The following is a 13,128-nucleotide window of genomic DNA, read 5'->3' as shown; positions in this document are numbered from 1 at the left end:
ATCCTTCTTCTTGCTTAGACATCCAACGTGGTAACATCATTGCGAAATAAAAGCAACCATTTTAAAATACAATTGTAGAAGTGTTTTTTTTTCTTTCACACCACGAGTACAACATCATATATGTAGCTATTCCGAAATATTTTGATGGCTTCACTTTCTTGATATTAACTAGCAGGGATTCTCTTTTATTTGAGCGTTTTCGGATTGAATAATATTTTTTGTCTTCTGCTTGGGTAGTTTTTAAAAGATCCTTTTTATAGAGGACTTAAATACATCACCAAGTGCAATACGTAGAAAAAATATACGAGCATATGCATTCTAGGACCTGAAGTTTTTATTTAACCGTAACCGTAGAAAATACATTTTTACTTTTAATTTGTTTTTATATCGGAGATAGGAATGTGGATGTAACACAGCTGTTTTATCCCACTGCATCCTGTAAATAATTCAGTTCATTTTTATTTCATGTTTTTATTGCATGGTTCATACTCTAACGTAGAAATTTTGTTTAAAGTATTCAGAGGGAGATTTTGTATCATAATTTTTGCTGATTGCAAGAAATCATTCATGGAAGATTAATTTATTTTTACTTACTGTTCAGATCAGAATAATAATCTAAACAGAGCTTAAGAAAACTCTTGTACATGATTATACTTTGAAGTGTAGATGTCTCTTTCATTATACCAAATTAATTTGTTTAAATCGGAAGCCACATCCCTATATTTCTTTTTCTGTATCCTTTCTTGATTCAACCTTCAACCGAGTAAGACCTACCTAAGAAATAAAAATTGTTAAAACTACCACAACGATTCTTTTATTTCATCGTAATCATTGAGCAACCAGCGGGGATATATCATGTCCCAACATTTGGTCCTACGAACCGTATAATATATTCGTATATTTAATCATCCATCAACGAGATATCAAAATTCTTGCTTATAAATTTATCAACCATTACATTCAACAAGACAAGAAAAATCATCTCTAAATCAACTATCGAGTTCTTGGAATCACACATTAACCCACATGCTTCTTCGAACAAAACCATCAAACAGAAAACAACTTGCTTCGAAGTGGAACACCAGCTCTCCATCAACCATCAACCTGATAAAAACTCAATTCATTCATCAATTTGTCTTAATAAGCATCTGAAGATCATTGTGCAAAGATCTCCAAATTTTGTTAACGAGAAAAAGCAAACTCTACTCTATGAACCATCATCAGTGTTGAATTTTACAAGCAATTCCCTTAATTGCTCACAATCGTCATTCACCCAAGCCCTGATCAGTGCATCAAATCTGTCATCATCTTGCTCCACCACCGACGCAATCAATTTAATCCGCTCTACGATCATCGCCTCGCACCTTGCTTCACAAGCTGACCACACAATTGAAGAGATCACAACTGCAGAATCAGCATAATCATACACAACGCCTCTCACTTTCATCGCACACCATTCACCATTATCAGTCATTATCAGCTACTCAACAACAACCGATCTTAACCTGCGATCGTTATCAGAGTTATTTCTTTATGAAGACAGCTTTAAAAGAAAATAAAAAAAAAAAAAATCAACACCACTTTTATCATCGAACAGCGCAAGGGAGATTAGTAAATTGCGAGAATCATCATAAAAACTTCATAAACAGGTGCGTGCTTTATTTAAATTCAGTGCATTTATATTAAATCTATATTTAAAAAGCATTTTTATTTTATAAAAGCCCTTTGCGCTTTAAAAAGTAATTGATTTTTACACATATTGATAGTGTTTTGATCCGAAAGTTTAAGTGCTGGTTTTGCATAAAGTTTGACAACATCGTTTCCTTTAAGTTAGATAAGTTTTGTACGTTTTCGCGCCCATAACTTTGAGGTTAGAAGTTTTCTGAAAAGTATGACTATGCTAGCTAATTTTATTGTTGTTGCTGACCAATTGGTTCAATTTCAATCTTCCTATCAGGAACTTCCTATTGTGGACAAATCCATTACCTACTTAGAAACCTCTAAGGAGGAATTAAAGATAATTTGGTCAAATATTAAATCATGCTATAGTGCTTGTGTAGCAGAAGATGATCAGGAAAACATAGAATCTATTAAAGCTAAATATAGGACTTCGTCAAATACATATATAACTATTCTAAGTGAAATTATAGACGAATGCAACAAATTGAAACTGATCAAAGAAGACGAGGAAAAACTAAGGTTGAATGCGATTTCAAATAACAATAATCCGTGTATAAAAGTTCCGCCTTGTGACACAGAGATTTTCTTTGGAGATTATCTGACTTGGCCCTCGTTTCGTGACATGTTCACTGCGGTATATATAAACCATCCGAAACTTTGCGCGGTTCAAAAACTCTTTCATCTCCGTGCCAAGACAAAAGGCGAAGCTTATAGTATAGTTTCGAAATTTCCCCTTACAGAAGAAAATTTTGAATTGGCCTGGAAGGCACTTTCTGATCAATATGAAAATCGCAGAATCTTAGTAAACAATCAAATAAAAACTCTTTTTAACCTTCCTGTTTTAACAGCTGAATCTGGCAAAGATATAAGGGATTTACAAAGGAATATTAATGACTGCTTGTCGATTTTAAAGGCCCATCATCTGTCGATAGACTCTTGGGACCCTATTCTGGTTTACCTCTGCTCAAATCGACTTCCTGAAAGTACACTTTCTTTATGGGAGCAGGTAATTAAAAGTCCACGTGATATTCCCAAGTGGGATGAGATGGATACTTTCCTTACTAATAGGTACAGGGCACTAGAAACCGTATCCGATCTTAAGTTTTCTTCAAAACCTAAAGCCCAAACTTACAAACCGCAATCTTCTCAGCTTAATCAAAAACAAAGGCATAAGGCTTTTCATACAAAAATTTATAACTTTAGCTGCAAATTGTGCCAAGATTCTCACCCTCTTCGACTGTGTCCTAAGTTTTTAGAAATGAATGTAGATGAAAGGATTTCTAAAGTTGTCGCTTTAAAATTTTGCCAAAATTGTTTATCGCCTTCTCACGAAGTTAAAACTTGTAAAAGCAATTATCATTGCACAGTGTGTAAAAAGAGGCATCATTCACTCTTACACAACTCACATGTTCAAACTCAGTCCGTTTTATCAACTTCTACCCCCGAATTTAAACCACAACCAATACAGTCTACTGCACCTATCAGTTCTCATCAAGTTAATTCTAGTTTTGCTCAAAACAATCAACGAATCCTTTTGGCCACAGCCTTGATTAATATCTTTCATTTAGGAAATACGCACACTTTACGAGCGCTTATTGATAGTGGCTCAGAAGTAACATTATTATCTGAAGAGACTCAACGAAAATTAAGATTGCCAATAAAACCAATTCAAGCACAGATTACAGGTATGAGTACCGTTGTTACTGCACATTCTACAAAACTGTGCACCCTCTGCATCGGGTCTAAGTATATACCATCTTTTACATTAAGTGCAAACGCAATTGTATTGGAAAAACTAACCGATGATTTGCCCTCGTGTTTAATACTTCCTGAAGAAGTTACAGATCCTCTTGATTTCAATCTTGCAGATCCATATTTTTATGAGAGCTCTAAGATAGATATAGTCATAGGTTCTGACTTATACCCTTCAATTATTAGCGAAGGTGTCAAACGTGACATTTTCGGATCACTTATTGCTCAGAATACCATATTTGGCTGGGTACTTTCCGGTCCACTTAGGCACGAAAGATTCAAATGCAATACAACTATTCTATCTCATTTTTATGAAACTTCAATCGATGAACAAATCTCAAAATTTTGGGAGATCGAAGAGATTCCTGACAAACCAATTCCTTCTCATGAAGATGAAATTTGCGAACGTTTGTATTCTGAGACAACAACCAGAAACTCTGAAGGTCGTTATATTGTACGCCTTCCATTTAAAAACTCAATTTCAACCCTCGGACATTCAAGAAACATTGCTCTAAAGCAATTTATTCGCATGGAAAATTCGTTAAAAAAAAAATCCAGAGTTTCATGGAAAATATAATGAGGTCCTTGAAGAATATGCCACATTAGGGCATATGAAGTTTGTTCCATCTGAGGAACTTATAAAAAACAACCAAATCTGTTCTTATTATCTACCACACCATTCTATAATAAAGGCTGATAGTACCACAACCAAGATCAGAGTCGTTTTTAATGCTTCTAGCGTATCAACTAATGGAACTAGTCTCAACGACATATTATATACAGGGCCATCCTTACAAAGTAACCTCATGACTCTTATTTTGAAATGGCGGTTTTACCAATTTGTTTTCAACGCGGACATCGAAAAGATGTACCGCCAAATACTTGTCCATCCCGAAGACACTACATACCAAAGAATTTTATTCCGTAGATCGGGGGATAGCAATATTGAAGACTGTGAGCTTAAGACCGTTACCTTTGGAGTTAACTGCGCGCCTTATTTAGCTATTCGTACACTCTTACAATTGGCAGATGACGTGCAACAAACTTTTCCTCTCGCTTCTGCTATCCTTAAAAATGAATTTTATGTTGACGATGCTCTGTCCGGAGCCCATGACATTGCAACTGCTTTAGAGGCACAACGTCAACTCTCTGAAGCTTTAAGTTCAGCTGGATTTTCTTTACGGAAATGGACATCAAACTGCGCAGATTTGATTAAGCGTATTCCTGCTTCAGATCGTTATGATCAAGATTTTCTTAAATTAGAAGATAGAAGCATTTCTAAAACACTTGGAATCAAGTGGAATGCGAAGTCCGATTCTTTTCATTTCTCCTTCCAAGCATTGAAGGAAGATTATCTTTTAACCAAAAGAGCAGTTCTCTCGATAATTTCGAGACTTTTTGATCCCGCAGGATGGTTAGCTCCCATAATCATCACTGCGAAAATCATAATGCAGCAAATTTGGCGTGACGGGACGTCCTGGGACACACCCCTTGTGCCCCTAACGTGTCACCGCTGGAAAGTCTTCTTCGCTAATCTTCCTGAGATAAGCAATATTCAAGTACCTCGATGGATAGATTACAAACCAGCAATTCCAATCCAAATTCATGGATTTTCTGACGCCTCCGAGCAAGCTTATTCAGCAGCCTTTTACATACGAGTCCAGCAAAGCGAAAACAGTTGGTCTTGTCATCTTTTATGCTGCAAAAGCAAAGTTGCTCCAGTAAAACAGTTGGCTCTGCCAAGGCTTGAACTATGTGGGGCCGTCTTATTATCTAACCTTTATAAAAAGGCTATAACTGAACTTTCCTGTTCACAACATGAATTATTTTTATGGACAGATAGCTCTATTGTATTGTCATGGCTAAACAAACCACCATATACATGGAAAACCTTTGTTGGCAATAGAGTTTCACAAATTCAAACAAATACTCCCAACGCAAAATGGAACCACGTTCGATCAGTGGATAATCCAGCTGACCTACCAACACGCGGCTTATCTCCCAAGGAACTTCAGTCGAGTAACTTATGGTGGCATGGACCATCATGGCTCTGTCAATCTTCATATGAGTGGCCTAAATCTGAACTAAACCACATTGAAGACATTAATCTTGAAGAAAGACCTTTGAAATCATACCAAACATCCTTAAAACCGAATGTCGATAACATCGTAGAAAGATTTTCGTCTTGGCCAAAGACCTTACGTGTAGTTTGTTACATACTTAGATTTTTTCAAAGAACCCATGGCCCTCTGAGAAAAAACTTTTCGTACTCATCTCTAATAATAAACCAAGATGAAATAACTAATGCTAGAAATCGACTTATTCGCTTAACTCAATCGATTTATTTTCACGAAGAATATCAAGCTCTTTCAAAAGGTGAACTTATCCCACGGAAAAGTTCCTTAGCTTCTCTTAATCCCATGATAGATCAAAACCAAATAATGCGTTCCAATAGCAGACTAACATCATCCACTCTTTCTTTTAACGAGAAGTATCCAATTATCTTACCTTATCAAGCAAAAATATCACTGCTACTTGTTGAATTTGTGCATGATATATCACTTCACGGTGGAAATCAACTAGTGGTGCGCTTGATAAGATGTGAGTTTTGGATACCAAAAATTAAAAATCTGGTGAAAAAACATATTAAGTCCTGTAAAGAATGCATTATCCACAAAAAACAAACGCAAAGCCAGATTATGGCTGCACTACCCCTTGAAAGAACCCAAATCTCATCACCTTTTACTGTCACGGGCTTGGATTTTGCAGGCCCCTTTTTAATAAAAAGTTTTGCTGGACGAAACTATCGAACCACGAAAGGGTATGTCTGTCTCTTCGTATGCTTTGCTACCAAAGCAATACATCTGGAAGCTACAAGTGACTTGACGTCCCAAGCATTTTTAGCGGCCTTGAATAGATTCATTGCGCGACGAGGTATGCCTAAGACGATATATTCAGATAATGGAACAAACTTAGTGGGAGCCAGTAAAATTCTGGCAAACGATTTTAAGAAATTCATTACTTCTCTTTCTCCAGAAGTTTCACGGCAATATAAAAATAGAAATCTTGAATGGAAATTCATTCCCCCCGGTGCACCTCATATGGGGGGTTTATGGGAGGCTGGGGTAAAAAGCTTCAAGCTTCACTTTAGGAAAGTTGCGGGTACTAATAAGCTTACTTTTGAAGAGTTTTCGACTCTTCTTACCAGAATTGAAGCTTGCTTAAACTCCAGGCCCATCTCCTCCATATCAGAAAATGCAACCGACATTCCTCCATTAACTCCAGGTCATTTCCTCAGAGGAGGACCTCTATTAACTCCTCTAGAACCTGCTTCAGATGAAAGCTCCCTAAGCTGTGTTAAACGATGGGAAAAGGTTCAAGTTTTGCATCAACAATTCTGTCAACGATGGAAAAACGAATATTTAAAGGAAATGAACAAAAGATATAAGTGGAAATTTCCCAACAGAAATATAGCAATCGATGATCTAGTTGTCATAAGAGATGAAAATCTTCCCCCAAATGAATGGCGTTTAGGTCGAGTAGTTAAGGTCCATCAGGGATCAGATAGTCGAGTACGTGTCGTGGATATAAGAACTCAGAATGGAGTTATAACCCGTCCAATAGTGAAACTTTGTGTATTACTACCATCTTAAAAGACTTCAATCAATTTCGCGTAACATATTATAATTGGAGAATTTGTATATTGCACTGATTTTGAATATCGCTAGCCTCCTTATATTGTCTTTATGTTATATTTAATTATATTACAAAAAATTGTGTACTATTCAAAACTTATAATAATTGTAATTTTAGATAATCATTTATTATAATTATGTAAGGGGTACTTCCGAACATTTTTTTTTTCTTTATTTAATTTTATTTTGAATTTTGTTTAAACTTTTGATGAATTGTATATATCTTACAGCCGTTGCTGCAAGGCGGCCGGTAATGTTCAGATCAGAATAATAATCTAAACAGAGCTTAAGAAAACTCTTGTACATGATTATACTTTGAAGTGTAGATGTCTCTTTCATTATACCAAATTAATTTGTTTAAATCGGAAGCCACATCCCTATATTTCTTTTTCTGTATCCTTTCTTGATTCAACCTTCAACCGAGTAAGACCTACCTAAGAAATAAAAATTGTTAAAACTACCACAACGATTCTTTTATTTCATCGTAATCATTGAGCAACCAGCGGGGATATATCATATCCCAACACTTACTCTTTGGGGAAGGTATTGGTTTTGTGCATTAACAAAAAACTTATAATCTATATTTCCAAAAAAAATAAGTGTAAATATTTGCTGTAAAGAAAAACATACAGGGTGTGCCGTAAGTAATGGATAACTCTGAAATGCCGCATAGAAGACTTTCTAATCGTCCTGAAAACTGATAAAAAAAAGTTCTATCCCAATTACAAGAAAAGTTACATGCATATTTTTGTTCAGTGCATTATTTTTTTTCTTACTTTACATTTTTGAATACCACGACTACAAGTGAATCAGTTCCATCATTTTTTTTTTGCAGGAATATTTTACATTACTTGTGCCAACACATCTCCCAATCATTGTAGCGTGTTCTTTTGGCGATTAAGGAAGTCTTGTCTTGGCTCAAAGAAAACGTGATATCAACATCTGATATCCGTATTTTCTCTGATAGCCAAGCCGCTATCAAATCTCTGGACTCTGTCTCTACAAACTCTATAACAGTCCATAACTGTTGATCATCTCTAATGGAGATGGCACAACAGTTTAATATTTACCTTTGCTGGGTGCCAGGCCATAGAGACATTCCAGTTAACTGTAAGGGTCCGGCCACGTAATGAGCGACGAGCGACTGAGCGACCGAGCGACGAGCCGCTGAGCGACTCAAAAAAATTAGAACACATGAAATCGTATGGAGGTGGCCACATAAGCCGTAAGCGACTGAGCGAATTTTCAAGCGACAGAGCGACGTCGCTTAGCAATCAAATTTGTTTTAATTTTTCAGTCGATCGCTGAGCGACGTAAAAAAAAGATGTCTACAATAAACATTGAAAGTTTAATTTCAGCTGTCCAAAGCCGCCCAATGCTATGGCAGGACACCCACAAAGATCACAAAAATAAAAATGTCACCGATAAAGAGTGGGAAAAAGTTGGACAAATTTGTAATTGTTCTGGTAAGTTTAATTTATTTAATCTTTACAAATAGTAGTGTTTTTTGTTCAATGCCCGAATTCCCAAAAATATTGCACAAGCTCGTTTCTTGTATTCAACGCATTGCTTGAGCTTCTGTTATAACGGGACTGTTCTTCTTGGGTGGTTGCATTTGTTTGAGCTAAGTCATTAGCCATTTCTGCAGACACGTGTATATAATCAAGGTCACTGTCGCCATCGCACTCTCTCACAAAATTGTGCAGTATACAAGCACATTTAATTAAACGAACTGCAGTGCTTGGCTTCGTTTCGATGTTTTTTTGTAAAAACCGCCATTTCTTGCTTAATATGCCAAATGCACACTCAATGCATTTTCTTGCGATTGAAAGTTTTTTGTTGAAGTTTTCTGTTTGAGCATTTAAGTTTCTCCTTGGATAAGGTCTTAGTAAATAGTTTTTCAGGGGGTAAGCCTCATCTCCGATTAAAAAATTGGGAAGAACAATGTTTGATTCTGGTAATGCTTGTGGAGGTGGAACGTTAAATTTATCAGCTTCAAGTAATTTGAACAAAGTAGATCCAGAAAATGTACCACCATCACTTTGTTTTCCTCTCCCACCCACCTCGATTGTTAGAAACTTTTTGTCAGCATCAGCTACAGCTTGCAGTACAATAGAAAAATAATGCAGGTAGTTAAAATAATGAGAGCCAGAATTTGCTGGACATTGAATTTGGCAATGTCTACCATCAATACTGCCAAAACAGTTAGGAAATTTCCAGCGTCGGTAGTAATCGTTAATAACATTTCGAAGGTGGTCAGTTGTTGGTATAGGCATATATTCTTCCACAAGTTGTTCCCATATGATAACGCTAGTTTCCAAGACAATGTTACTTACTGTGCTTCTGCCCATTCGAAAAGCAAAAGCTAAATCTCGAAACGAAAGACCTGTTGCGAGAAATCTGAAAACATTGAAGATACAAAAATTGTAAATAGTATATATACGTATAATTATATTTCAAATTTCAGGAGCCAATGTAAAACTAAAGTGGAAAAACCTAAAAGACACTTTTCGAAGGGTTCTTCGAAAAGCTCCACGTCCAGTATCGGGATCCGAAGCTCCACCAACAAAACCGAAATGGCCATTTTTTGAAATGATGGCCTTTACGAGGCAGACAAGAGGATAGTGATGACCTTCAATTTTTCAAAAGTCTTTTGCCATTTATGGCACAATTTAACAATTTTGAAAAACTTGAGATAAGAACTGACATTCAAAATATTATATTGGATAAACTGAAGAATACAAATAAAGATTAAAAAAATTAAAAAAAAAACTAACCTTAAACATAAAACCAGCCGTTGTTCTGGGCTAATTGCTTTCTTTTGTCTTGTTAATTTTGGTCGAACTTTTTCCAACAGCAAATCAAAAGATGGTACTGACATACGACAATATTGCCAAAAGCGATCTGGAAATCTGCGAAGATTTAGATATAAATGATGAAATTCACCATAATTTTCCCTTTCACGATTTATGGGGTGTACACCAAATCTACGGATTCTCGATCTTATTACAGATCTATAAATATGAGCGCGACTTTCAACCAGTAAGCTACGATGAACCGCACTTGACGAAGGCATTTTTCCAACTAATCGCTCAGCGACGTGTCGTTTAGAAAATGGCCACCCATCGCTCAGATTGGTCGCTCAGCGACTCGTCGCTCGGTCGCTCAGTCGCTCGTCGCTCATTGCGTGGCCGAAGCCTAAGGCAGATGAACTCGCCAGGAACGGTACAGTACAGCCCATCCTACCACGTTTGGCAAGTACTGGCATACCAATCGCTACTTGTAAACTGCTACTAATGCAAGACCTTGTGGTGAGGGCAAGCACCAGGTGGAACAACACCACCACGTGTCAAGTCACAAAAAACATCTGGCCAACACTGGATTTAAAACGTTCAAGGTGCTTACTCTCTCTGAGCAGATCGCATATAAGCTCTATAATAGGTGTCATAACCGGACACTGTCTAATAGGAAAACACGCCACGGGACTAGGCGTATTTTCAAAAGACTTTTGCAGAAGCTGTATGGATGAGGAAGAATAAGAAACTGTTCTTCATCTTCTCTGCACATGCTCTGCTCTAGCTCGAAAACGCAAGAATTACCTAGAATAATTCTTCTTTAACGATCTAAATCATATCGGTATAATCAGCCTTTCACTTTTCGTAAGGGACTCAAACTGGTTCCAATGAACTTAGGAGGAAGCCTGAAGATTCATGTGGTATCACAATGGACTATTAAACTGGCCTAAGTGTGTCCGTTTCCATCTTGGACAGCCACTAACCTTCGGATAATTTTATCAGCTGCTGCACCTCCAATTATGTCTTGGTGTCTAATCAAGTTGATTCAAGCTTTTGAAACACTGTTAAGGCATGTATATACCTATTGGTCTTACAATTTTAGAACAAAAATTGTATTTCACATAAACCACTAAAAACAGTACTTTAACACGTTTATAAACAACGATTTAAAAATAAATCTTCTTTACGTATGAAATACTTTACAAATTGACGAATTCAAGACTAACGTTTTATTTTGATATTTTTTTCTTCTTATTATTTTAAGGGGAGACATACGTCAAACCCCTTTTAATATTTGAAAAATAATATAAAATAAATTTTAGAAAATATTTGAACGAATTCATTTGAAGCGGAGTGTATTTTGATGTTTATTTAAATTTTCATGACCAAATTTGACGAAACATAAAATGGGTCCTTCAAATTTAAAGATATAAAATGAAGCGGGAATCTGACCCAAACTGATAACATCCCATCTGTGCCCGTCTGTCGATTATTCTAAAATTTTAACAAAATATTACTATTAATATTTGATGTGAGATAAAACTGTTTTAAGTCGATATCTCTCTTTGTTTTCATAAATCTTAGCCGAAAACCATTTCGTATCATTTTTTGTGTTGTTTTTTACATTTTCTTGTTTTCCAAAAAAAATTTTAAGTTTAAAAGTTCGCAATAATAATTTGCATATGATAAAATAAATTTGACGTTTTTAGTAAAAACCAACTTTTATCAATTTAAGCAAAATTTTCAATTCGAACATCAGACTGATTACAATTACTGAAAGTTAAAAAAATCTGTTGAATACAATTTTCGAGCTGGTTTGTGCGATTTTAACAAAAATTTCAGGCACCTAATCATTGAATCAAAAACGAAAAAGAATTATTAAAATGAAAAATAAAATAGATTCCCTGCACAATTTTTATATGAGACTTTGAGAAACATATACTAAAAGTTATGCTTCCAAAAAAATGTTTTTCTTGGAAGTGATTGTATAAGATGTAAGCAATTATTTCAGTTAAGCTTATAAGTAAGGTATTGGAGAGCATTTTTTGGTCTTGTTACTTAGCTTACAAAATTCAGATTAGTTTGGATGAAAAATTCTTTCAGCAAATGGTTTTTTTTTTCACAAACACGAAATAATATTCTGATAAATATTGCATTGGAAAACCTAAAAATAGATGGGTTTAATTTAATTAATAGCCGGAGGCAAGTTTCCATGGTAAGTTATTTTTTGTAACTAAAATATACTTTTTATTTGCATCAGGTTTCAATTAATTGGAAAATTTCTTTTGTATTTTTTGTTTGAGTGTTTTAAGTCTATTTCGATTATGTAGACATAACCTTTAGACATATATGTAACGTTAAAGTACTCCAGTACAATAAGCACAATTTAAACTTCGGATTAAAAGCAATATAGACAATTAAGTAAGTATCCAATTTTAAGCATTTATCTGCTTTTGAAATGTTATATGCATATCGACGGTTAACTATGAATACCTCCTAACAAACACTTTTTGTGAAAATCACTTTTTGATGTAGTTATGTTAGGAATTACCATCTGCATAGCTGAACGCATTCATTCTGTCTCCATGAGCTGTCAAAATATTGTTATTGTCATTTTGTAATACCTCCTATCATTTTGGCGCCTAAAATATCTCATTGTATTGCTGGCACAAGGACCCACAAGAAGTGTTTGCTTCATATTTTATTTAATGTAAGTATTTGTTTAGTTTTTTTCTGTTTTTTGAAGAAATTAGAGTTTTTTAGTACCATAGTTATAAAGTTTTTCGATTTTATTACAATTATAAACAATTAACCTCAAAGAACTTGTGCAAAGTATGATAGGAGGTATTCTGCTTGTTACAACTGGTACCATAACATCTCATTTCTCATATCAACGGATTTGTATTGAAATTTTCATTTTTTTATTTCAGTTCTTAAATAAGTTAATGACTCGTCGTACCACTAATTAGGGTTTTAATAGACCGTTCTTGGTAGGTTAATTAATGTATAGATTTAGAATGCTCTTTCAATTTATTATTTAAAAGCAAAATGTGCTCTCGAGCAAAGAAATGCCTCTATCTTTCCCAGGACCATCAAAATGACAATTGAGCCGGTTAACAAGATCTTTTTCAGTACCAATGAAATGTTCATTGAGCCAGCCTCCACAACTCCTAGCCACAACGAAATGACTGACGAGTCGTGTCTTG

General features: G+C 35.3%; 2 protein-coding genes across 2 annotated transcripts; both read left to right on the top strand.

Annotated features, from left to right (window-relative positions):
* The first annotated feature begins 1,891 nt into the window (after window positions 1–1,891).
* On the top strand, window positions 1,892–4,009 carry LOC129939295 (uncharacterized). The gene has a single exon (XM_056047271.1). It carries the CDS (start codon window positions 1,892–1,894, stop codon window positions 4,007–4,009), a length of 2,118 nt encoding a protein of 705 aa, XP_055903246.1.
* A 289-nt stretch (window positions 4,010–4,298) lies between these two features.
* Window positions 4,299–9,897, top strand: LOC129939286 (uncharacterized). The gene is given in 4 exon segments (XM_056047259.1): window positions 4,299–7,065; window positions 8,366–8,593; window positions 9,595–9,739; window positions 9,741–9,897. Coding segments are annotated over 4 exon segments (3,282 nt in total). The 3' UTR covers window positions 9,883–9,897.
* The last annotated feature ends 3,231 nt before the right edge of the window (window positions 9,898–13,128 follow it).

This window comes from Eupeodes corollae, chromosome 1, assembly GCF_945859685.1.
Source record: "Eupeodes corollae chromosome 1, idEupCoro1.1, whole genome shotgun sequence".
Lineage (NCBI taxonomy): Eukaryota > Metazoa > Arthropoda > Insecta > Diptera > Syrphidae > Eupeodes > Eupeodes corollae.
Note: the sequence above shows the minus strand (reverse complement) of the source record. Positions and strands in the feature narration are given on the sequence as shown.